General features: G+C 44.9%; 1 protein-coding gene across 2 annotated transcripts in view; it reads left to right on the top strand.

The window, feature by feature from the left end:
- Positions 1 to 747: 747 nt before the first annotated feature.
- The window catches only part of LOC122562281 (protein kinase C alpha type), a 381850-nt gene continuing 355701 nt past the window's right edge, over positions 748 to 26896 (top strand). For both annotated transcript variants that reach the window (XM_043715075.1, XM_043715073.1), the window contains exons 1-2: positions 748 to 927; positions 1413 to 1444. In XM_043715075.1, coding sequence (XP_043571010.1) covers positions 770 to 927; positions 1413 to 1444 — 190 coding nt within the window. In that variant the 5' untranslated portion in view covers positions 748 to 769. The remainder of the gene's footprint in view (positions 928 to 1412; positions 1445 to 26896) is intronic.

The raw sequence follows: 26896 nt of genomic DNA, 5'->3' as shown, positions 1-26896 counted from the left end.
AAGGGGTAGTGCCCCTACCTGTGAGCCAGGAGGCAAAGTTTCAAGTTTCACCCGGTCCAGAGTTGTGCAAGGAGAAAGTGAGGACTGCAGGTGCTGGAGAGTCAGAGTCGAAAAATGTGTTGCTGGAAAAGCACAGCCGGTCAGGCAGTATCCCAGGAGCAGGGGAGTCGACGTTTGGGGCATAAGCCCTTCATCAGCAGAGTTGTGCAGCACAGTCACTGAACAGGTGGATCAGGAAAGTGTCTGGAGCAGGATCTGAACCCAGGTTTTGCAAACAAGAAAGCGGGCCCTCGCGGCAGTGCCCCCATCTCTGGGCCAGGAGGCTAAAAGGTTCAAGTCGCACCTGTTCTCGAGTGGTGCAGCGGCATCACTGGACGGGTGCACCAGGGTGGTCTCTCTTCAGGAGCGGTGACAGTGGGCCCCTGGAGCTATTTGCCGCTGCCTGCAGTCTCAGCGCCGCGGCAGCAGGGGGTGGTATTGAGCCGCCCTCGCTGGCTCAATGCTGGAGGCTGGGGCTCTGACGCTGCGGCTGCTGCCGGGCGGAGCTCCTGCCAGTGATAAAGAGCGAGGGTTCGGTGCTGGGCTCCTCTCAGTCACCCTCCGCTTCCGCCGCACCTACACTTTCTGCAATTTATTGATTTTGTTGCGTGAGGTGGAGGGGGGCGTGAGATTTTTTTTATTTTGTGTGTTTTCTATCCACTTTATTTTGTTGGGTGGGTGTGTGTGTGTGGGTTGGGGTGGTGGGGGGGGGGGGGACGATTTGTAAAAAATGGCCGATGCAGAGGGGGATGGTGGAGAGACAGTCAATCGGTTCGCTCGCCAGGGAGCCCTGCGGCAGAAGAACGTGTGCGAGGTGAAGGATCACAAATTCACCGCCCGCTTCTTCAAACAGCCGACCTTCTGCAGCCACTGCACCGACTTCATCTGGTGAGTGAGTGAGTGTGAGAGGAGGGAGGGAGGGAGGGTGTGTGACAGAGGAGAGACAGGGGTTTACCTCCTCTCGCCCCCCCCCCCCCAGCCTTGCACACACTCCAGTCCCATCCCCACCCCGCCCCAAACACCGGGACGATCCAAACTTTCTCCCCAAACTCTCCCTGTGCAAACTTTTCTCTCTCTCTCACGCCCTCCTGATCAGATTGCTGTCTCTCACTCTCGTCCCCTCCCACTCTGAGCTCTGCGCTGCCTTGCTTCCCAATTCCCCTTTTACCCCCTTTTCCCTTCCCCTCCTCAAATTGTTCTGCTTGGTTTCCTGATCCTCCTACTTTCTTTCATAATTCTTGTGACGTTTCATTTTGTTTGTGTTTCCTGATGTTGCTCCTGTTCTCTTCATCCCGGTGTGTGGAAAGGTGATTGTTGCCCTGGTATTTTTGTTTACCCTCCCACTAACGCCCCTGTTCTCTCTTTCATTACAGGGGGTTCGGGAAGCAAGGATTCCAGTGTCAAGGTATTTGAGAGTTACCGTGTCTCAAGATGCTATTTGACTTGCTCCAAGTCTGGGGTCCTGCGCCTGAGAGACATATTTTTAAAAAGTTGTCAGTGATTGATAACTGGAGAGTGCGAGAAGCGGAAAGCTGTTACTTGTCGTGGCCCAAGTGCACAGTAATGATCCCGCGGAAGGGATCTAGTCTGGAATGTGCCAGTCAGGGGTTTGCCACTTAGTTTCAGTTTGGAAATGATGCCGATTTCTCTTTTCCCGCTCTGGGGACGTGGCGAGAATGAGGAAGTCCCAACTTACTGCAGAAACCTCTCCCCAGTAGCTGCTCACTCTTACTTGGGCTTGTGTGCCAGCTGTGTCCAAGGCCAGGCGGCTCAATATCTGCATTTGCTCCTTATCCTGAGAGGGCTTTACAGTGTGTGTGGATTGTCAGTTTACTCACAGCCTCTCTCTCTCTCTCACACACACACACACACCTTTTGTATAACTCTCCTGCCTTTTATTCTCTGTACTTCGGTGTGCAGCTGTAAAGGGTCTGCTTTCACTGGGTCACACTTTAGAAAGTGAAGATGAGTCAGGGTTGCCTGTATTGTATTAGCTCCTCCACGCCCCCTCGTTCCTGCTCAGAAACAGGCTGTCTCTCAGTTTGGCAGTTCTACATCTGTTAAGCCCTTTTCTAGAAACGGTGAAGTTCCCACCACTGACTGCTGAAGTTGGTGCACCTATCCCCATCGAGCAGTCCATATTCTTGTTAATCTTGCATTGAGTATAAGGGTTGGGAGTTGAGTGTGTGTTCGTGGAAAAGCATAGCAGGTCAGACAGCATCCGAGGAGCAGGAAAATCAAATGTTTCGGGCCTATAGGAGTTGAAAGGTCATGTTGTGGCTGTACAGGACATTGGTTAGGCCACTTTTCGAATCTAGTTTCCCTGCTGTAGGAAAGATGTTGTGAAACTTGAAAGGGTTCAGAAAAGATTTAGAGGGATATTGCCAGGGTTGGAGGGCTTGGGCTAGAGGGAGAGGCTGAATAGGCTGGGGCTATTCACCATGGGATGTCAGCGGCTGAGGGGTGACCTTTATAGAGGTCTATGAAATCATGAAGGGCATGGATAGGGTAAATAGACAAGGTCTTTTCCCCAGGGTGGGGGAAACCAAAATCAAAACTAGAGGGTGAAGGTGAGTGGGGAAGGATTTAAAAGGGACCTGAGGGGCAATGTTTTGACACAGAGGGTGGTGCGTGTGTGGAACAAGCTGCCAGAGGAAGTATTGGAGGTGGATACAATTACAACATTTAAAGGGCATCTGGATGGGTTTATGAACAGGATGGGTTTAGAGGGATATGGTCCAAATGCTGGCAAATGGGACGAGATTAATTTAGGATAACTGGTCGACATGGACATGTTGGACTGAAGGGTCTGTTTCTATGCTGTACAGCTCTAATTGGAGGACAAGAAATCAAAACATGTTGGGATTAGTTCAGGTTCGCAAATTGCAATTTGAAAGTTGTTCCATTGCCCCTCTGTGTGATCGGCGTTCCGATCTTGCCTCTGATTACCAGCAGCTAACAACTGTCCCCTTCCTGCATTTCATATTTAAAAGGAAAATAAAATGTCTCTGAACCTTCCTGTGTATTATTGTTTTTGCAACCATGTGTGGGGTTTCACTCAGATGGATACCCTGTATTCAGTTGTTGCTAGCATCATTATTGTTCTGTCTGCTACATTCACATATTACAGAGCCTCTTTGTAGATGGAGAAGCTTGAAGTTCAGTCTCATCCATAGTTCTGCCGACACGTCTAAGGAACGCCTTTCCAAGCATAAACATGGCTTGTCTTAGTGCTGTTGATAATATCTCAATCTTGTGTTCTTGAAAGACCTTCAGCCCACTCCTTAGCTGTTGTAGTACACCAGCCTTCATTTATTTACATGTGTTTGTACACTCGTAATTTCTGTTTTGAGGCTGCAATCACGTTCATCGACTGAACTGGTTGCTTCATTGTTAGGAGACCTGGGCAGCTCTGTGCCAGTGATGTACACTGTGGCTCAATAATTATTCTGAAAATGGAAGTTTCTGTTTGAGTAAGATATTCCTGTTTCCAAGGAATTTTACCCACTGAGGGTGTAACAGTGGTTACTGCTAATGCAGAGGGAGTTTCCTGGCAGGCGTGATAAATTACTTTGTTTCACTTTTTTAACCTGATGTTGTGAAAATTGTTTCTTCTTCACTCTCTCTGAGCTTCTCCAAGTTGCGAGTCAGCTACGTGCTAATGGCCCACAGTTTACCAACAGTGCTCAGTGAAGCAGACATTGATCTTCAGCGTTCACAGAGCAGCTTTTATCTCTTGCTTCCCGCTGTTCATAAAACAGCCACCTCGAGTAGCCAGTCTGTCCCAGGCAGGAGTGCAGGGTGAGATGTATCTCCTTTTTTGTTTTAATGGTTTTGACATATCAATAACACGGAGTGCTCTGGATAGAATCCCCAAGTACAGGTTTATTTTCTTCCTCAGAAAAAGACAAATTTAAAAATTGGAATCTCTAGAAACACCCAGACTGTTAATCCAGAGACCCAGGTAATGTTCAGGGGACCCAGGTAATGTGGCAGATGGTGGAATTTGAATACAATGTACATCTGGAATTACAAGTCTATTCATGACCATGAGTCCATTGTCGATTGTTGAGAAAATCCATCTGGTTCACTGATGTCCTTTCAGGAAGGAAACTGCCATCCTTACCTGGTCTGTCCTACATGTGACTCCAGACCCACAGTGATATGGTTGACTCTGAATCACCATCTGGACAATAAATGTTGACCCATTTAGTCATGTCCTCATCCTGTGAATGGGTAGAAGGAAACAGGGATTTCTGGAACTTTCTGTTTAAGAGACATAACCATTAGTCTTGAATCTGTTCAAAACAGTACCCCCTAGATTTTCGGGCAGGATGAGGGTGTGTAGCATGTGGCAGGAGAGTGAAGTTGTAGGGGAAGTTTGGCTATTAGCTGAATGAATGATGAGGGACTATCTCTTGTTTTATGGGGAAAACATCAGTGTGAGTGGTGTCCAGTTGAATGAGCCTGTTTGCTGACCAGCGTGCTGGCAGTTTGTTGCTGTCCTTGCTTCCCTCAATGCTGCTGAATAAAGGGGTGAGGTGACAGTGGCTCAGGGGGAGTGTTAGCGATTGAGTAATCTTGGTCCAGGCTTCTAGCTGCCAGTTTGCACCGTGATCCTACTTGTGTTACACCTTTCCATTTGCTACAGTGAGGAGAGAATCAGACTCTCTGTTATTTATTGCTTAGAATTTGGAGGAAGAGTGAACACTGATTTACTTGATCAGTTATTTAGTATAAAGGCCAACAAGCAGGTTGTTCCGTGCACCCCTTTGAGTTGCAAAGCTCTCAGTCTCACAATAGAAACTTTTACTTGTGTATAATAAGCATAGACAGAGATTCCAGGAAGTCTCAGTGCTCTTTACAACAAATGGAGAACTTTTAAAATGCAGTTGCTGTTGTGGTACAACAGCTAATTAGTACTCAGCAATCCGCCACCAACAACAACAATCTCAGAATCTTTTTCCTAATGTTGATTCAGGAATAACTATTGGTCAAGTCAAATCTCCTCCTTGAAATATGGATTTTTGTTTTACACTGACCCAAGAGAATAGATAAAATTACTGTTCAGATCACATCCAAAAAACCAGCCTTGCTGACACTGCAGCTGTCCCTCAGTACTACACACACACAGTGCCAGCTCTAAGTGAATGCTCCAGCCTTCGAGGGACTCCCTCTCTCTGAGGGGAGAAAGCTACCAACTGAGCAATGCCTGACACTGCTGTAGTTACTCAAGCATTCAAAACAAAGAGCAGGAGTGTCCCACTGTGAGTTTGCCACACCCTCCTCCTCCAAACCCTGAACAACATACCTCTCTCCTTGGAGAGATAGCTGTGAAGAAAAATGCTGAGATCAGCACATTCTGGAACTTCTGGGGGCTCCCCGGGAGCTGTTTAAATCATCATTGTTTATTTGAAAGGGTGGAGACACCTGGGGATATTGTTCTGGTGTCACCAGACATTTAAAGCAGCAGTCTGAGAGACCACAGTAACCACGACATCCTTTGACCCTAGTTAATTCTGCTGAAGATGAAATAAAACAAAACAGCTGCAGATGCTGGAGATCTAAAACAAACCAAAACAGAAATCGTTGGACAAACTCAGCAGGTCTGGCAGCATCTAAGGAGAAAAAGCAGAGTTAATGTTTCGAGTTGGTGGTTCTTCATCAGAACCGTTAGTAGCTGGGAAAAGGTGGATTCCACAAGATAATGAGTGGAATAGATAGAGTCAATAGCCAGAGATTATTTCCCCAGGGCAGGATTGACTGGTACGAGGAGTCATAGTTTGAAGATATTAGGAGGAAGGTATAAAGGAGACATCAGAAGTAGGTTCTTTATGCAGAGAGCAGTAGATGCATGGAATGTGTTGCCAGCTGTGGTGGTGGAAGCAGAGCCATTAGGGACATTTAAGCGACTGCTGGACATGCACATGGATAGCAGTGAGTTGAAGGGTACGTAGGTTATATTGTATTTTACATTAGGAGTAAACCTCGGCACAACATTGTGGGACAAAGGGCCTGTTCTGTGCTATACTTTTCTATGTTCTATTTATGCTAAAGTAGAAGTTGGTATGTTTTGAACCCACAACATAGCTGGTCCTGTTAGGACTTGAATTGCTTTTAGCACCAGTTAACCCATTCTCACATCTCCTAGGCTCAATGTTACATTATATGGGTTGTGTTCAGTACAATTAACCTATGTTCTCACTCTTATTATCACTTACTCAGCTTTTCTTCTGTCCTGGCCTGTCATCCATAATCCCCTTGTTTATCAGTTCTTGTCATATCTCTCGTTCTCGCTTGCTCTCTGGGTTCTACCTCCACCTACCCCGGAAGGGCGGAGTCAGGTTCTAAAGTTTCTCAGTAGTGAGACTGAGAGGCTGCAGTGTCCCCAAGTGGAAAATTAGATGTTTTTTCTTCAGGTTTGCACTGAGACTTGCAGTGACACTGTAGCCAGCCTGAGACAGAGATGTTGCTGTGGGAACATGGTGGTCCATGATGTGGCATTTTCGTAAACAGTGACAATGCTCTGCAAAACGGTCACTCAGTTTGCATTTTGTCTCCCCAGTGTAGGGAAGGCTATGTTGTCAGGAGTAAATATAGTAGATTAGATTGTGTGAAGTGCAGGTAAATCACTGCTTCACCTGGAAGGTGACATCATCTTTCTGTTTCCCTGTCTCATTCTGAATTGGAAAAATTCACCAATGTTGCCTTGAATTTCCACCCTACCCTCACCTTCACCTGGCCCATTTCCTCCCTTCCCTTCCTCGACATCTCTGTTTCCATTTCTGGGGATAAACTGGCCACCATTATCGAGCACAAACCCATCGAATCCCACAGTTACCTCGATTATATGTTCTCATACCCTACCTCCTGTAACAATTCCACCCACTCTCCTAGTTTCTCTGTGTCTGTCACATCTGTTCTGGCAACGCCAACTTCCACAGCAGGACACTGAAATGTCCATCTTTTTCTTCAGTTGAGGATTCCTTGCTACAGACCAGACGTTTACCTGTGTTAAACCATCTCTCACACTTCTGCCATCACCCCTTCTCTTCCATCCCACAACAACATTAAGGTCCCCTGGTCCTCACTTACTTCCCCAGCGGCCTCCACATCCAAAGGATTTGTGCATGTGTTCCTTTTCCCTCCCTTGTCAACAGTCCTATGGAAGATCTCTCCTCCACTCCCGACCTCTCCTCCACTCCCAACGTCTCCTGACACCCCCATGGCACCTTCCCATGCAATTGCACAAGGTGTAGCATTTGCTCGTTCACCTCTTCCCTCCTCGCCATTCCAAGGCCTCCGATACATCTTCCAGCATTTCTTCACTCCCGGCCTGCTATTCTTAATTTCCTTATTCACCTACATTTTCGTGGCTACCTCTGGGCTCTGTCTCTACCTCTCTGTTCAAACCACCGCCACCACTTCAGCTTCAGCATAAGTACCACCTTTTCCCAGTTGCTAACTGTTCTGAGAAGTTGCTCAATTTTCTTCCCAGAGATGCTGCCAGACCCACTGTGTTTTGTCAGCAATTTCTGTTGTTGTTTCTGCTGAAGATGCTTTGTCTCAGCAACATGTCAAGTTCCCTTTCAGACTCCTATTGAATCCATACACTCTGTTCTGAAAGACACTGACTGCAAAAATAAATATTTTGTGGCATCTGACCCAACTAATCCCATTGGATTGAGCCCATCCCTTTATTTTATAGACCTTCGCAATGCCCCGTGCTCTTAAGTCTGGCATTTCCTGAAAGTAAATAATTGGAACTCATGCAGCCAATTCTGACAAGGGGTTGGCATGCAGTCCCAGAAAATGATCAGAAAGAAGACAAAATGTTACTGTTCGTTGGAAAGGGAATGAAATGTGAGAGTATGAAGGTTTTCCTCTCGTCCTATAGAACGTTGGTGAGCCACATCTGAAGGACAGTTTAAATCTTGGTTTCTTTAGCATTGGAAACAGTTTAGTGAAAGTTCACTTGACTCCTTCCTGGCTTGAAGGGTTTATCTTATGAGGAAGCGTTGGGCATGTACCCATTGGAGTTTAGAAGAATGAGAGACAATTCTTATTAAAACATCCAAGATCCTTCTGCAAGTTAACAGGATGGTTCACGATGGGATGTCTACCTTTGTCAGTGTCTAGAACTATGGGCTACTGTTTAAAAGGATTATCCGATCATCCATGATCTCATTGAGTGTCAGAGTAGACTTAATGGGCAGAATGGCCTTCCTTTGCAATTATGACTTATGAATCACCCATTTTAATGTGGAGATGAGAATTGGTTTTTCCGGGGGGTTGTTCGACTGTGGATTTCTTTACCTCAGAGAGTGATGGAAGGTTGACCATTGAATATTTTTAAGACAGAGTTCGATTAATTCTTGGTTAACAAGTAGATCAAAAGGCAGTAGGCAGAAAAGTAGAATTGAGGCCATGATCTTATTAAAGATGGAGCAGGGTCAAAGGTCTGAATAGCTAACCCCTGCCTCTGACTTGCCTCCTGGTTAGTGAAAGACATGACTCAGTGGGCAGTATTCTTGCCTCTGAGTCAAAAAGTCTGAAATTCAAGTCCAAAGACCTGAGCATTCAATCCAGCTTACAGTCTGAGTGTGACACTGTCAGAAGTGTCGTCACTTTGATTAAAATGATAAACTGAAGACCCATCTCCTTTTGACAGGTGGAAAAGACCTGAATATGGCATTTTGGGAAGACAGCAAAGGAGTTCTCATCAGTACCCTGGTCAATTTTTACCCCTCGACCAATATCACAATAGTAACGTTAATGTTCGTGGGAGTTTGCAGTGTGCAAGTTGCTTTGGGGTTCCCTGCATTATAATAGTGACTACATTTGACAAGTACCCCATTCACTTCAAAGTGAATGCTATTAAGTTTTTTTATTACTGTGTTGGTCTCCTGCCTGAATGAAGGACCAAATCCACACCCCTACTATGTATGCCAATCTAATGCTCTCCCTTTCACCAAACCTGCTGAAAATAGACAGCTGCTGACAGGGGGGATGTAAACAGTTCTTTGCAGGGGGAAAGCAGGATTTTAACCGAACATTGGCGCAATGCTATCTGTCACCACCTGCTCTTTTCAAATCTGTTTTGAATTTGAGTTTTGCTGACTGGTAAAATGCCATCTGTTTTAGAAAATATTCTTCATGATCATTTGTCTCTTAAATAAGAAATTTCCCAGAACTGTGATTGTCACTGTCCACATTTATAATTTGTGTTTAATATTCCATTCCTCTGTCTTTCGAAAACACAATGGCTGCTAAGCTCAGAGTGAAATCTCTCTGTTGGTCCAATTCCTGTTCCCTCAAATGTCGTGTGAATTTAAAAAATAAAATCTTTTAAATCCGAACTTGTGGGTTTTATCATCCGCCTCATCATAATCTCTCTTTCTCTTTTTCTCTCTCTCTCTCTCTCTCTCTCTCTCTCTCTCTCTCTCTCTCTCTCTCTCTCTCTCTCTCTCTCTGCATGCTTGGTTTGTTTTGAATTTTCTTCCTTGCACTCATCAAGTTGTTTGGTCAATATTTCTATTTCCCATTGGCAATAAATCACAGTAATGAGTTGAAACATTATTCATTTTAGATTTGGAACACATTAGGAAATTTGGTCTCTCCACCACACTCCAACATTTAAAAACCTCAGTCAGATCACCCATAATAAGTCTGCGCCAGTCTAAACTGTCGGGTTCCAGCATGTTAAGCCAATCTGTGTAACTGAGGTGTCTTTGGTTAGCTTGGATGGTCGGTTTGCAACGCAGAGTGATGCCAACAGTGTGGGTTCAATTCCCACAGCAGCTGAAGTCACCATGAAGGATTCTCCTCTCAACCTCTCCCTGCGCCTGAGGCAGGGTGACCCTCAGGTTAAACCCCCACCAGTCACCTCTGTCTGATGAGAAAGCACCTGTATGGTCTGGTAGAATCATGGCATTTTTCCTTTGGAACCTTTCCAACGTCTCAATATCCCTCCCCGTATGAGGAGATGAGACTGCATATTGTATTCAACTCCAGCCTGGCCTCAACAGCCTCATGAGCTTTGAGGTTCTATTTTCTAGCTCTCACTTTCTTGCAGTTACTTTCTAGCTGTTTTAATGTTCCAAGTGCCTCTGTCTCTACTCGAACAAATCCTGTTATATATCATTGAAGGCAGTTGTTCAAGAAGGCAGCTCACTACCACCTGAGGGCAACTAAGGGATGGACAATAAATGCCAGTCCTGCCATCGATGCCCAGATGAATAAATTTTTAATAACATTATTATCCCGCTTGCAAGTATAATGCTGCACTTAATTAAGCATCATATTCCACTCACAAGGCCAATCCCTCAGTGAATCAGGATTCACTTGAAGCAGTTAACTTTTTTCTACAGTTGGCACTTGCCTAGGTTCATCGTTAACAGACCCAGAGCTTCTTATAACTTGATGTGCTTGGAAAGAGATCCCCTCATCTTTGGTTTTTTTTTTGGCCAGTTATCCAAAAAGCCCTGTCATCTGGTTACTGACTCTGCCACAATGTGAGAACAGACTGTCTTCATTTTGCTTTCTCCCCTGTGTGTGTGTGTGTGAAGCTAAATACCTCATTACAGAAATTGCCAGGCCAGTGGCACAAAACTCTGATGGAGAATTTGGCAGCAGAGATATTGAAGATGTTGGCATGGATGCTGCCAGCGAGTGCTGAGCTTGAATTGCCCGAGTTGTATGTGTTCACTACACTTTTGGATGTGAAGAAGTTGGGCTTTCCTCCTGACTCTTTGAATGGAGCAAAATTGTGTGATGCCTCCTCCAGCCCACACTTCCAGACAGGTTTTTGCCAGTTATACCCTGGTGTCATTGGTCACGCTGTCCTCTGACAGAGCTGGTTGGTTTGAGAGGGAAGTGTTGACACTTCCTGAAGTTTGGGCCTGGTGTAGACCAGCTAGTTTAAGTAGGTATGCATCATTGTACGTAGCTGTTATTCACCTTTAGAAATTAGGTTATCTCCTTTTCTTTTGTTTTATTACCTTCAATGTGTTTGCTTCACTGTTTTTCAAGTTGGTTACCTGTCTAATATTTTCTGTAAACTTTTATCTGAGCCAAGTCTCTGGCTCGTATAACCACTCTGTACTTCCTAATCTATATTGGTCCCTAACCTGGCAGCATCTTAATTTAAAATAAAAATCAAACTGGTATTCATAGCCTCATTTTCTCCCATCCCTAGAACCTCCAGTTCTAGCCTCTTGAACAGAGCTGATTTCAATCACCCCACTATTGGCAGCTTTCAGTTGCCTCGGCCCGGAGTTCTGAAATTCTCTCTTTAATCATCTCCATTTGACTTCTGTCTCTTTTAGTCCAATCTTGTTTCTGCTTTTGTGCCTTGGTGTCATTTTTTTAATTTACAAATCAGTTTGGGATATTTGATAATGATAAAGGCACTAAATAAATGCAACTGTTTGTTGAAGCTTTGTTTGGACATTGTACTGATTAGCCCATGAGCCTGAAGCATTTGTTGTCTCAACCCAGTAACGGTGACAGTATTTGGATGAGTGGAGTTTTTTTGCAAATGGTGAACTTGTTTGTACATCACTTGTTGGAAGTGGGTATTCCTGACTGAGCCAGCATCTAATTACCCATCCCTAGTTGCCCCTGAGAAGGCGGTAGTGAGCTGCTTTCTTGATTTGCTGCCGACCATGTGCTGTAGGTAAACTCACAATATCATTAGGGAGGGAATTCCAAGATTTTGACCCAGCGACACTGAAGGAACAGTGATATATTTCCAAGTCAGGATGGTGAATGGCTTCAAGGGGAACTTGCAGGGGGTGGTGTTCCCATATACAGGTATCTGCTGCCCTTATCCTTCTCTATGTTCTCCATGTCCCAACATGCTGCAAGTGCTTCAGTTGAATCTCCGTTCTTTGCTTGAGAACCTGGAGCAGTGTTATTTGTGATGAGGAGATGAAATGGAAGATGTGTCACACCCCTCTCTGATTGATTAATTTTCTGGTTTAACTCCGTCGCACTGCAGAGGGCTTTGTGACTTTCCTGCTGCTCCCACCCTGGGCCCAATGTAAAGCAGTGCCTATTGGCCTTACCCAGTCAGGTAACCAAGTAGGAATAGCACTGACCTGGTCCAAAGGTGCCATACTACCTGCCTCACTTACCCCTATAAAATTTTGGGCACTCCTTGTATCCTGCTCCTGTGTAAATCCTGTAGTTTGGGAGAAGCCGTTGCATGTGAATAATACTGCACACCTGCTGCTCATGTACAGTGTTCAGGGCTCTTTTTGTTTGTAAACTCCGTGCCCCCGGTGCCATCATCAATGGGGACTCTGTTGCTGAACTTCTCTCCCCTTCCCAATTAACTTTTTAAAAACAGTTTCTTTCTCACATTCCTCTTCCTGCCAAATAATGTGACTCTTCAAAACAAAACCACCACACTTCCCTGTTGATTAATTGTCAGTAACTGTCTCGGGGAGGCGAAAGCCAGTGGATGTGGGTTTGGAGTTGTGTGGGGCCAATAGATAATGATGTTTGGTGAATATTGGATGAGTTTGTGGCTGGTGCCTCTGTGGAGTTAAGTTTGCAGTTATTTACTGTTTCTAAAGATGTCTTCTATTTTAAAAAAAAAACTACTGAGCCTGCACATGCAATTCCAGATGTGGTCTGACCAAACCAAAGATATAATTTTAGAACAGTAATTTTTCTACTTAAAGGTTGCCCTGCAGACTAAGGGATTTCTTGTGAAAGTGCTATATCAGGAGAGCAGCTGAATTTGAAATGGTTTTTCAAACTCCAGCTCAGAATTATTAATTTACCAACTGCTGTGTTTGAAATTGGGTGGTGATTGGAGAGATTTACTCTGAGACAGTGCCTGTACTTTAGTGAATTCCCTGTGGGCAGCACTTGGCATTGAGACAAGAGATTCCCAATGGTAGATATTGGCAACTCCCCATGTAGATGTTCATTTGGCGCAATGCCCAGATCCTTTCGGTTTGAATTAGCCTGAATCAACTGCGTTGAGGCTCCCCCAGCGAAATGTCTTCGGAACAGCAGTAGGCCATTCAGTCCCTTGACCCTTCCTGTCATTCAGTGGCCTTGTACCTGATCTACGCTCCAACTCTGTCAGTCTTTTAGATTAGATTAGATTACTTATGGTGTGGAAACAGGCCCTTCGGCCCAACAAGTCCACACCGATCTGCCAAAGCGCCACCCACCCAGACCCATTCCCCTACATTTACCCCTTCACCTAACACTACAGGCAATTTAACATGGCCAATTCACCTAACCTGCACATTTTTGGACTGTGGGAGGAAACCGGAGCACCCGGAGGAAACCCACGCAGACACTGGGAGAATGTGCAAACTCCACAGTCAGTCGCCTGAGGCGGGAATTGAACCCAGGTCTCTGGCGCTGTGAGGCAGCAATACTAACCACTGTGCCACCGTGCATAAGTTTTAGTGTGAGGAGTAAGTTGGAGCTCTTGAGAAAATATGTTTTTCATCCAGAGACTGATAGTGGTGGAGGCAGGTACTCTCTCAGCTTTGAAGAAGCATCTGGATGCACACTTAAAATGCCAGAACTTGGTAGGCTATGGGCCAAATGCAGGAAAACTGGATGAGTGTAGTTCAGTTTGTTGGTCGACATAGACATGGTGGGTCAGAGGATCTGTTTCTATGCTGTCTGACTCTGTGACTCCATTATCAATTGAGTTGGTGTTTAATGCTTTTTGTGGGAAAGGCTTCCCTATTTCTGTCTTTCTTGGCATGGCTAGACTTGTTAACGTCTCTCCCAGATTACCCAGCTCTTATTTCAGTGGGAGATGAGCAGTAACAAGCCAAACCAAGATCCTTCTGATTTTCTTAACACCTAGAGTAAAAGACAACCTCCGGTTTCAAATGGGTGGATTTCCAGTTGGACAAAGAAAGGGGCCAGGGCAGCAGCTCATTGTGGGTGAGGTTGATGGCACTTGCTATCCTGGGCCTGGCCTGAGAATGTTTGATGATAGCCATCATGAATGGGGCAGTTTTCTATCTCTTTTATTTTGAATGTACAGTTTGCCAAACCCACTAATTGCCCCCTCAGACTGGTTCTACAAGGTCCGTTCCCCATTCTGGTGTGCGTTTTTTCAAATAATAAAATCCAGGCACGGGATAAAAGCAAATTACTGCGGATACTGGAATCTGAAACCAAAAGAGAAAAGGTCTGGCAGCATCTGTAAGGAGAGAAAAGAGCTGACGTTTCGAGTCTAAATGACCCTTTGTCAGAGCTTTGACCTGCTGAGAGTTTCCAGCATTTTCTCTTTTGGTTTCAAATCCAGGCATGGATTTATTTTGGAAAACGTTAGCATTTCCGTGTCACTGGAGAACCACCAGAGGTTGACTGTTCAGTATAGCCCTCTGGGAGATAATGGGGAGCAGCCTTCATGAACAGTTGGGGTCTGTTTGATTGAGGATACCCCCAGTTTGGTTAAAACACATGCTCACATCATTAGTACTGAAACCACTTTGGTAGCACTGTACTGAAGTTTGTATATGGAGCTTGGGGAGTCTCCATGGCAACTCCACAGCCATTTCGGTAGCTTGCCAACCTGATCAACACACTTTGCTCCTGTCACCTAAATAGTTGTGGCAGAAGTGAGGACTGCAGATGCTGGAAACCAGATTTTAGATTGGAGCGGTGCTGGAAAAGCACAGCAGGTCAGGCAGCATCAGAGGAGCAGGAAAATCGATGTTTTGGGGCTCTGACCTGCTGTGCTTTTCCAGCACCACTCTAATCTAAAATCTTAATAGTTGTGTCTGTTTGAAATGTGGATTTCTTGCATTTGTCCTGATGAGTGAAAGATTAAAGATTAAAAACTTTTTAGCAACATTTCTGCCTTTTCAGAAAGATTCAGAGGCTTATTAAAGTCAGCAACCTGCTGCAGGGTTAAAGCTTTGCACTGTATTTCACTAATGCAGGTGACAATAAATAAATCAGTCACCATTCATTCATTCATTTCAGATTCCATGCAAATATTGCAAATCCTTATCACTGGTTAGTGGGGAATTGCCAAAGTCTAATTTAAACTAGTCTGACGGATACTTGTCCTGTCCTTTCCCTGTTTCCCAGCCTCCAGGATTGTTATCCACCTGTTTTGTTTTTCATGAGGGTGGCCTCATTGTGCTGGGCTGTTGTTTCTTTTCTCCTCTTTCCATTGAAAAGTGTGCCTGCTTCTCTGGGTCAAGTGTCTTCAGATACTGCATCAAGTTAAATACTTGGAACAAGTGACCCGCTTCTGCTGCTGCAAAACAAAAGCAGGTTCGATGAGGTTCAGCCATTCTTCAGAGGCCTGTTTCAGTTTAACGGAGACAGTGACACATCTCCCAACCCACACATGTGCACACGCACGCACACACACAGACATGCACATACACCTCAGTAGCACCCAGCAAGACCAGAGTTGCACAGAGTGCTCTTGGTTGGGGGTGGGGGAAGGAATGGATGCACATACAGTTTTAGAATGAACCCTGTCACTGTCAGGTTGGCAGTTCTAGCCAAAAGCGCATAGAATTCTGCTCCAATTCTGAATTGCCTGGCCACATTGTCCAGTCAGGTTTTAACTATTCAGTTGCCCCTCCCTCTTCCTCCTGACCATTTTGATTATTGGCCCCATGCCTTCTGTCTAGAATCTCGCTCCTTTGTGTGTGAGAATGTAGCTGCCGTCCCATCACGTGGTGTTATAATTCCAACCTCACCACCCGGGCTTAGTGTGTAATGGGCCACACAGAAGTTACCCTGTGCCCACTTAGCTTGCACGTGGCTCCGTCAGTGAGATTCTGAGTTGGAAGGTTCTAGGTTCCAGTCCCACTGTGGACTTTGGGACAAGACTCTTGGCCAACATTCCAATGTAGTCCTGAGGGATTGCTGCACTGCCAGAGGTGCCATCTTTCCAAACTGAGGAGCTGCTTACCTTCTCGGCTGCACATAAAAATCTCCAGGCGGTGTTTTGAAAGAGAGCAGTGAAGTTGTGCCCTGTGTACTGACCAGTGTTTGTCCTCGACATTACAGAAAGAGGTTATCTGCTGGGTTATCAGAATGGTGTCTGTGAATACCTGCTGTGCACCAGTTGGATGCCGTGTTTCCGACATTTCAACAATAACTTACAAGTCTTTGTGTGTACAGTTATCACAGTTTGACTATCCATCTAACTTCTTGGGAGGTCTTGTTCAGTTTGGTAGCGTCTCCTTCTTTGGTAAAGCCAGATGTAAAGTATTCATTTGCTACCTCAGCAGTGGTACCTCTGTTCATACCTTCCCTTTGTGGTCCTGAATCAGCCTCAATCCTGTTTATGCAAGAACCAGGAATAGACAATTCAACTCCTCGAGCCTGCTCCACCATTTAATACGATCATGGCTGATCTCATTTTGGCCTCAGCTCCATTTGCCTGCCCACTCCCCACAACCCTTACACCCATAACTAATTAGAAATCCCCTCGCTCCTTCTCAAATTGAAACAATGTCCTGGCATCCACCACACTCTTGTAGTGAATTCCACAGATTCATGACTCTTTGAGAGAAGTAATTCATTCCCATCTGTGTTTTAAATCTCTTATGCTCTTGTACTAAAGCAGTAACCTCTTGTCCTAGATTGCCCCACATGAGGAAACCTCCTTTCTCTATCTATTTGTTAATCCCCTTTAACATCTCACATACCTCAATTAAATCTCCTCTCATTCTTGTAACTTCCAGAGAGTACAGGTTTAAACTGCACAATTTCTCTCCATAAGACCAACCCTCACTCTGGAATCAAGCTAGTGAACTTTCTCTGAACTGCATCCAATATGACTACATCCCCCCTCCATTCCCCCAACCCCTTGAAAAAGGGGTTTGAAGCAGGACACAACACTCAAGGTGTAGTCTCACTAAGGCCTTGTACAGTTGTGGCAACACCTCACTACAATAATACTCTATTCCTTTAGCAATCAATACCAAAATTCCATTTGCTTTCCTATGTAGCCGCAGGTTTTCTGGGATTTGAGGGCGAGGATACCCAGATCTTTTTGCTGTCAATTTACCTTTTATTTGCCTCCTGAGAGAGTTCAGGATTCTCCTTTCACATGTCTTCTCTCACTATGCCTTTGCTTCTCGTATGTCTTTTTTTCCCCTTCCCCTCTGTACTTTCTCATTGACCCTGGTTCTCACTTGTGGAAGGTGTGGACTGAAAGGATAAATGTTGTCCTAGAACTGCTCTGTTATTAGTCAATGGGAATTGTGGCTCCTTGGCTTTGGGGTCAGCTGGCTTCTGTTGGCTCCTGCAGTAACTCTGTTAAGGAGTAGCTGAAAGAGATCGCTCCCATTTGTGACGGGTTGACTTGTCTCGTTTGGAAGTTTATCACTGGAGTGCTCTGCAGAACATGTACAAGTCTGGTTAGCAGCTGAGGAAGGCTTGTCTTCCAGAAGATAGAAACCTATGACCTGCCCATTCTGAATTGGAGCACAGGGCAAATCACACAACTTTAAATTGAGGGGTGATAGATTTAGGACAGAGATCAAGGGTAGTTTCTTTACTCAGTAGTAGAGGCGTGGAACAGCCTGCCTGCAACAGTAGTAGTCTCGCCGACGTTAAGGGCATTTAGATGAGCATTGGACATCTAGGTGGATAATGATGGAATGGTGTAGGTTAGATGGGCATCAGATTATTTTCACAGGTCGATGCAACATCAAGGGCCGAAGGGCCTGTACTGCATTATAACATTCTAAACCGCACAGAACAAAAGAAGGCCACTTGGTATATTGTTCCTCTGCTAGTACATTAAGGAGAGCTATCCATACTAGTCCCACTTCCTGGTCTTTTCCCTAAAATCATGTATAATCCCACAGGACGTGGACAAAGTGGATGCCAGGAAGGTGTTCCCTCTGGCCAGGGAGACTTAAACTCAACTACATGGTTCACGATTAAGCGGCCTCCCTTTTGAGACAAAGACAGGAAGCCATTTTCTCTCTTGAAGTGTCATTTTAGAGAATGAAATTCTCTTGTCGTGAAGGAAGTGGAGCTGGCTGTTTTAACTTTATTCAAGGCTGCGTTAGTGTTTTGACAGACAAAGGAGCCGAGGGTTATGGGGTGTGGAACTAAACGTACCACCAGAATGAGCCATGATTCAAGGACCCCATGGTCTGATTGCCAAGTCCTACGTTTTGAAGTTACTCTGGTACTTTTCACTTTTTTAAAATTGAAAGTTACTTCCACTCGACGTGCAGCGGGTACATTCTAGAACACACCGTCTCTGCTTCCACTCGCCATGCAGCTGGTACGTTCTAGAACACACCGTCTCTGCTTCCACTCGCCGTGCAGCTGGTACGTTCTAGAACACACCATCTCTGCTTCCACTCGCCGTGCAGCTGGTACATTCTAGAACACGCCATCTCTGCTTCCAGTACCCGTGCAGCTGGTACATTCTAGAACATGCCATCTCTGCTTCCAGTACCTGTGCAGCTGATACGTTCCAGACCACACCATCTTTGCTTCCAGTACCCATGCAGTTGGTATGTTCCAGATCACACCATCTCTGCTTCCAGTACCCGTGCAGCTGGTACGTTCCAGATCACATTGTCTCTGCTTCCAGTACCCGTGCAGCTGGTACGTTCTAGACCACACTGTCTCTACTTCCACTCGCCATGCAGCCACTACATTCTAGACCACACCGTCTCTGCTTCCAGTACCTGTGCAGCTGGTACATTCCAGATCACACCATCTCTGCTTCTAGTATCCGTGCAGCTGGTATGTTCCAGACCACACCGTATCTGCTTCCAGTACCTGTGCATGTGGTACATTCTAATCCATACCTCAGAACTTCATTTTGCCACTGATTTGTTTTTTTTTTGTCAATTGTCTCTTTCTTAAGCCACAGAAATCAAACTTGAAAATGTAGTAATCTGCTGAACAGATTGCAGTCTGAGGTATAATTTTATAGTTTGTTTTATTTATTCATGGAACCTGGGTGTGGCTAGCCAGTCCAGCATTTATTGCTTATTCCTGGTTACCCTCATGAAGGTGGTATTGGGCTGCCTTCTTGAACCACAGCACTCCATTTGGTGTACGGACACCCCCAATGCTGTTAGTGAGGGAGTTCTAAGATTTTGACATAGCCACAGTGAAGGAGCAATGATTTAGTTACAAGTCAGGATGGTGTGTGTGATCTGGAGGGGAAGTTGCAGGGAGTGGTGTTCCCATGTATCTGCTGCCCGTGTCCTTCCAGACAGTATTGATATGGTTTTGGAAGGCTATGTTGAAGGAGAAGGAGCCTTGATGAATTTCTGCAGCATATTTTGTAGATAGTGTGCATTACTGCTACTGAGCGTTGCTGGTGAAGGGAATGGATATTTGTGGATGTAGTGCCAATCAAATGGGCTGCTTTGTCCTGGATAGTGTGAAGCTCCTTGAGTGGTGTTGGAGCTACACCCATCCAGCCAAGAGGGGAGTGTTTGAATAACATCTTGACTTGTGCCTTGTAGATGGTGGACAGGCTCTGGGGAGTCAGGAGAGTTGCTTGCTGCAGGATTCCTAGTTTTTGATGTGTTCTTGTCACCACAGTATTTGTATGGCTAGTCCAATTCAGTTTGTGGCCCATGGTAATAATAGCACGGTTTGTATAAATAGCAAATTCAACCACAGGGAACTGGTAACATTTTTGCTTTTTTTTGGACTTTTGCAATGAATTAAGTTGGAACAGCAGCCTGCAAGGTAACCAGGCACTTCACACAACATCCTTGGTTATGGATTGACCTTGTCAAGCTCATCTAGTGAAGTTCCAAATTCTCGTCATTAACCTGCAAGAAAGAAGTGAAGTTCCTTTCTTTTTTTGTTTTTTAAAAAATATTTTTCACTGTGTTATGTTGCCTCCACTGGTCACATGCTTGTTTCCAAGTCTTGCACTCATCAGAGTAATTTGCAAGGAATCCCAAAGTAAAGGAAAACATTTATATTGTGTGCTGAATGAAATGTCAATGTTGATTGGTTGGTTGGCAACTGGACTTTGTGATTGGAAGAGGCTTTGGAGAATGTACCAGTTAATGATGACTGACAGTTGACTGTCAAGCTTTGTTTAAAGCAGGCAGGTTGGCTCTGGTCCTGTCATTACCCTGAGAAATGAAAAGGCAAATGACTGTGCCCTAATTTGTTGAAACAGGCATAATGCTAGGTGAACTGTTGGAGGCTGGTATAATTCTAACATTTAAAAAGCATTTGGATGGGTATATGAATAGGAAGGGTTTAGAGGGATATGGGCCAAGTGCTGGCAAATGGGTCTAGATTAGGTTGGGTTATCTGGTCAGCATGGATGAGTTGGGCTGAAGGGTCTGTTTCCGTGCTCTAAATCTCTCTGACTCTGTGCAGTATATGAACTTCCTGTCTCAAAGAATAAAGAGAATCCAAGCAACAAGAGATGAGGGGAAAATCTTGTATTTATCCAATGGTCTGTTTTACAACCCCAGTAAGTCTCAACACTGTTTATACAGTTAATTTGGTGTTTTTGAAATGAAGGAAATGTGGCAGACAATTTGCACACAGCAAAATCCCACAATTGATGACATGACAATGACTGAAAGAACACTGCTTTGCAGGAAGTGTAATCTTTTTGATTTGGATGCAAATTTGATAATTATCCAAAACTCTGCTGCCTGGGTCTTGTAGAAAACCTCTCACTGTGTCACTCTCTCTCATTAGCTTCTAGTTAAGCGACCCTTTGATTTCAATAGTCTATTATCATTCTGAAATCTCTCCATGATCTTGTCCCTCATTATCTCTCATTTCCTCCACTCCCTCAGCCCTCTGCGATACCAGTGCATTCCTGAGCTTCTCCACTTTTCAAGTTCCATCGTGCCTCCAACCAGAGAGATCCTAGGCTCTGAAATTCCCTCTCTGCCTCTCCTTCCTCCATGAAGCCATTCCTTAAATCTCCCTGTCTGACCTAGTCATCTGCCTAATATCTCCTAATATTTCCTTTTATAACACTCCCGACAACGATGTTTTATTACATTTGAAGGTGCTACATGAATGCAGGCTCTGTCTGTACTCTCGAAAGCCGTCCAACATCCCACAGCCAAAGTTCCAAGCCTCCGATGAGGTTTTACTTTGCGCACTGCAACTCCTGTGAAACTGAGCGGTCAGACTCCCCATGTGAGCATGTCAAAGGAAGCTGTGTCAGAGATGGGGATAGTCCACCTTGGACCTTGGTACATGGTGATGTGTTGGTGTAACTGTATTGGTCTGAAGGGGCTGTCTTATGTTTCAGCTGTAATGTTGTACACATGAAGGACTCAACTGCTTTATTTTGCCATAGATTCAGGAGTAGAGAGACCTGTTGTATGTGCACAAGCCTTTGAATGTGGCAATATTAACTGAGAAGGCTGTTAAAACAACACTGACTTTATAAACAGAACCGGCCTAACCTGGGAGTGCTGGAAATTGGGCTTGGCTGGCTCTGTCCAGGGAAACCAAGCATATATAGCATGGTGTTGTTCATTTGGAATATTGCGTCCTGTATTGAAGGAAGGATATGCTGGTGTTGGAGGGGGCCCAGAGGAGGTTCACAAGAATAATCCCAGAGATGAGGAGGTTTAGAAGGATGTGGGGAATCTGATTGAAATACTGAAAGGTCTGGATAGAGTGGACGTGGAGAAGATGTTTCCACTCGTAGGACCTGAGGGCACAGCCTCAGAGTGAAGAGGACACTGTTTTGAATTGAGATGAGGAGGAATCTTTTCAGCTAGAAGGTGGGGAATCTGTGTAATTCATTGCTGTAGAAAGCTGTGGAGGCTGGGTCACTGAGTGTATTGAAGACAGAGTGAGATAGATAGGTTCTTGATTGGTCAGAAGACAGGAGAATGGGGTTGAGAAATTGATCATTCCTGATCGAATTGCAGAACAAACTTGATGGGCCGAATGGCCTAATTCTGCTCCAGTATCTTGTGCAGTAAGTTTAATGCAAAGCAAGATCCCAGAGAGAGCAATGTGATTGTGACCTCAACGTGGGGTGAATACCTGGGGGGAATGCACTGTTGTTCTTCAAACTGGAAGAGTGAGATCTTTCTGTGCCTTGATCTAGAGTTTCATCTGAGATCCAGAACTTCTGACAGTGCTGTGGCTGCACTGTATTACACCAGAGTTTCAGCTTGGATCATCCATTAGACAAACCCTTTATTCCTGGGGTACCCTCCTCTGGGCCCTTTCCACATCCTTCCTTTAGATATGGGGCCTAAAACCGCTCACATTATTCCAAATGACAAGACTATGTTATACAGCTTTAGCTTTCCTGAGACTTGAGATCATTGTCCTTCAGTATCCTGAGAAGGATTTGAACCCATGACCATAGGAGCTGAGCATATGAACCCAGTGAGCCATGGCTCGCACCTGTACTGACATAGTACATTTGGTAAATGTGAAACTGATGAGAGTTTACTTTTTCATGACACTTCTGGTCTCGGCTGTGGTTGGTGGAAAACAGAACAAATTCAGACAATTTTTCCTCTTTGTCAGTATTTCTGAAAAGCTGAGATATACTGCCAGACCTGAACATACATTTTCTCTCCCAACAGGCAGATGATGGTTCTGAAAGCATCCCATTCGCTAACTCTGCATTTCTCCTCAATCAAACTAACTGCTTTGCAGTCTGTGCAATTTGTGGTGATAATATCAATCCCTCGATTGCTAATGCTGCTGTCTGCCTCACTTCTCCCCCTGCTCTGACCCCACCCAGGGCTTTTCAGCTATTTCCTGGTTTTGGGAATTTTGCTGCTGTTCCCTGATTTTATGCTTTCCTGTGTCAAGCCTTTTGTACAGCCTGCATCCCACACCCAGGAAATAATTGTGCCCAGAATGGTTAGAAATAGTTTATAACTTCAAGACTGCGTGGAACAAACCACCTTGAATATTCCCTGTGGGCATTTAATGAAGGCAGGAGGTTGTTTGAGAAGCTGAAGAAATTCTCATGGACTAGAGGAGTTAATGGGCTTGTATTGAACCTAACACTGAAATGATTTACTGAGAGACTTTAGTTATGTCATATTACGCTAATCTGTTCTCTGTTCCACTTCTCACATCTTAAGCCACTAAGCTAAGCGATCACTGGTGGATTAATAATGGATCAAATAAATTTAAATAGATAAATACATGAAAAGCTGCCACAACACCTGCCTCCCTCACACTCTCTCTGTCTCCCTCTCTCTCTCTCTGTCACTGTCTCTGTCTGTCTCTCTCTTTCTGTCTGTTTTTCTGTCTGTCTGTTTCTCTCTCTCTCTTTCTCTGTCTCTGCCTGTCTTCCTCCCCCCCCATCTCTCTCTGTCATTCACACTCTCATTCTCACACACTTGGCCCATCTGTATGAAATGCTCCCTTTCCTTTTCTCTCTTTCTATTGTTTTTAAGACCCTTCTTTTTACCGGCCAGTCTCCGTGAAACTTTCTGTACCTCTGACAGCCCCACTCTTTGGGAGGGTGATGTGTAAACTTTGGTTGATAATGTTCCTGGGAAACTCCTTTGAAAGATGTTCTGTGTTGAAGGCACCAAGTCATTATTTGTGTTTCAAACAAGAGTCAGATTCGACTTGAAACATTAAACGGGTAGGTTCTCTTCCCACAGACGCTGCCGGCCCTTCTGCATATTTCCAGCACTTGCTGCTTTTATGTCATTCCTCCCACAGACTGTAGATTATTTCAGAGACAGAGTGGAATGGGCCCATAATCTCTGGAGTTTGGCAAAACAAGAGGGAGCATGTATGTTTGATAGGTTTGATGGAGTGGATGCTTAAAGGGTTTGTTTGTTTCATTTGGCTAAAGAGATTTGGATGAGTCTCAAGGTGTTACCTTAAGGGATAAGGACCCCTTACCATTCTGCCCTTGGATGAAAAGTAATTCTATTCTGGAGAGGTTTGTGAATCTTGGAATTCTCTATCCCAAGGACCTGTGAGTTTATTCAGGGCAAAAATGGATCAAATCCAGGTCATTAATGGAAGTGAACATAGTGTGGAGAAAGTGGTACTGATCTTTGAGATTGACCTGAATCATGCTGAATGCTGGGGCAGGCTGGAAGGATGTGATGGGCATCTTCCTTCTGCTGCTCCCAACACTTACATTCCCATGGAATTGTGACAGCACACGCTGTACCTGAAGGAGCAGTTCACCCAGTCTGGCTCCAAGAGGCTGTTGTGAATAAAACCAGTGTGGAGCTCAGCAGTAGGCTGAGCAATCTGGGTCTGTTTGCTTGGATCTCAGTCTTGGTTACCCAGTCCCTGGGAAAAGTGAGATTTGGGTGTGGAGCTGTGGGCTTCCAGTTTTGTCAGAGGCCTCCACCCAAAATCTTTAGCTGCAACAAAGTAATGCATCGCGAAACTGCGCTGGGTTCACTGGGGAATGTGCTGTCCCTGAATGGGGGAAGAGTTCCCTGCAGGAACAACCTTTGAATCGTTGCTGGGTGGAGTCTGGAATTTGGGTCAAACACCAAGGAAATCTGCAGCAGCTCCTGTGTTCCACCCAATGTGAGAATATTATTGAGGACCCTCCCCCTCACACACAGTCACATTGTACCAGTTCTGCTCACACTTGGACTGTTCTTTTGTTCTGTTTTACCCCTTTAGCGTCCTAGGATGGCCTACTGAAGTCTTTCCAGTCTTTTTACAGCCTATATTTTTTCCCCTTTTTCTTTGTGACTTGCAGTGGGAGACTTTGATCTCCTCTGGTACATCTGAGGAGCTTCTTCCTTGTAGAGTAAACAGACATAGTTCAGGAAATAGCCTTCTCATGCTTTTACTTTATATCGTTTCCTAAAGTATGTGACATTCTGGCCTCCTACAGTGTGGCTTCGTCAGTGTCAAGCAGCACTCTTTGTGGCAGTACTCTGAAAACTGTACTTTACTGCTTTAGCAGCATTCCTTCACTCCTGAAGTTAATGTCCTGGATTTGGCTGTTTTCAGCCAGTTTCTACGCAGTGTCTGCCTGCCGAATCATTCTGAGCTGCTACGGTTCAGTATGATGCAGGCATTAATAATCCCAAGGCCTTCCTGCTAACTGCTGATCACAAATGAGATTTCAGCAGTTAGTCTGCACTGGAGAATTCAATCTCAGCCCCTTCACTTTCCTTTCTGTGTGGATATGGATTCTCACACGTTCTGAACACCATTTAAACTGTTGTAGTGACACAGCTTTGTAATTTTGCACTTCTCCTGCTTCTACAGCAGCATCCATGTTTGTCATCTGCTCTCTGTCATTATCAGAAAGATCCCTCTTTTAGTATCTCCACTTCACTGATTTGTTGCCTCTTCCTAAGCCCTTTTCTCTCTTGCACTCCATATTCACCCTGCCCCCTGTATAGGGCATTCCGCTATAACGCGACAGTTGGGTTCCTCTGCAACCTCATGCTATAGAAGTTTGTGCTACAAAAACCACTATAGAAAGTTGGGCTGTAGAAGATCGCTAATAAAAATCAGCATATACATTCAGGAGAAAGTTTGCGTTATTCAAACAGCATTCACAATTCGTTAATTGCGTAAACTCATGCTGATGAAATGCACGTTCATAGAATAGAATCCCTACAGTGTGGAAACAGGCCATTTGATCCAACAGGTCCACACTGACCCTCTGAAGAGTATCCCGCCCAGACCCATTCCCCTCCCCTATTTCTTTACGTTTCCCCTGACTAATCCACCTAATCTACACATCCCTGAACACGATTAGCCATTTAGCACGGCCAGTTCCCCTAACCTGAATATCTTTGGGTATCCATGGGAGGAAACTGGAGCACACTGAGGAAACCCACGCAGACATTGGGCGAATGTGCAAAAACTTCACGCAGACAATCACCTGAGGCTGGAATTGGACCCAGGTCTCTGGGGCTGTGAGGCAGCAGTGCTAACCACTGAGCCACTGTGCTGTGAGTTATAGCAGGACAACCTGTACTGTCCTTGTAGGCACCTTGGGTGAAATGTCCCTGGCACTGATAGAAGCTGTTGTTTACATTGAAATCATCCCCAGTCCTGACTACCTCCAAGTTTTGAAAGAAGATCGAACTTGCTGTGAAGTTCTGAAGAAGTGTCCCTAGGGTCTGGAGCATGAACCCTGCCTGCTGTCCACAGACGTTACCCGACCTGCTGAGTTTCTCCAGTAATTTCTGTTTTCATTTCTGATTTCCAGCGTCCACAGTTTCTTTTCTTTTGTTGATTGGGGTTTTTTGCCCTACAGCTCTTCTGGCGTGTTGAAAGTTGTATTTAATCGTTGATTTTGAAGCTCCTCCAGCCTCTCCTGATCAGATGGAGGGTAAAATGGGATTTCCAGAGACTTTCTTGTAAACGGTGCACAGCAGCCCCCCAAATGCAACACAAAATAAAACCAAGAGCGATGAGTGCTGGAAATCAGAAACAAAAACCGAAATTGCTGGAGAAACTCAGCAAGTCTACTTTTATCTCCACTGCTGACAGAGTTAACGTTTTGGATCCAGTGAACCTTATTTAGAACTCCCACCCAGAGTGCAGCATGTGTGCTGAGATATTCCCAAACTCTCCAGGTTGCTGGAAATTTGGAAATTGTCCTGTTTGCAATCAAGCTTTCTAGGATACCTGTCTGTTTTCAATGTTAGAGTCAATATCCAGGAACTGTTTCCCTGTTGAAAATAAAACTTGTTCTTTTTTCCCTGACATGAAAGCAATTTCTGATCTATACTGGTTTGCTGTATAAAGAAACAGTGTATTGTGTTGATACTCAGCAAATCTCCTGTGATACTGCTTGTGGTGAGTCACAACAGTGATATTGTATAGGGACCAGAGCATCATAACAAGTAACTCCCAGTGTTATAGACTGTCTGGTGTTCTGCTGCTAAATAGTAGGTGGACTGATGGACACAAGGTAAACTTCACCTTG

The sequence above is a fragment of the Chiloscyllium plagiosum genome, chromosome 24 (assembly GCF_004010195.1).
Source record: "Chiloscyllium plagiosum isolate BGI_BamShark_2017 chromosome 24, ASM401019v2, whole genome shotgun sequence".
Classification (NCBI taxonomy): Eukaryota; Metazoa; Chordata; class Chondrichthyes; order Orectolobiformes; family Hemiscylliidae; genus Chiloscyllium; species Chiloscyllium plagiosum.
The sequence above is the reverse complement of the archived record's forward strand: the minus strand, read 5'-3'. Positions and strand labels throughout refer to the sequence as shown.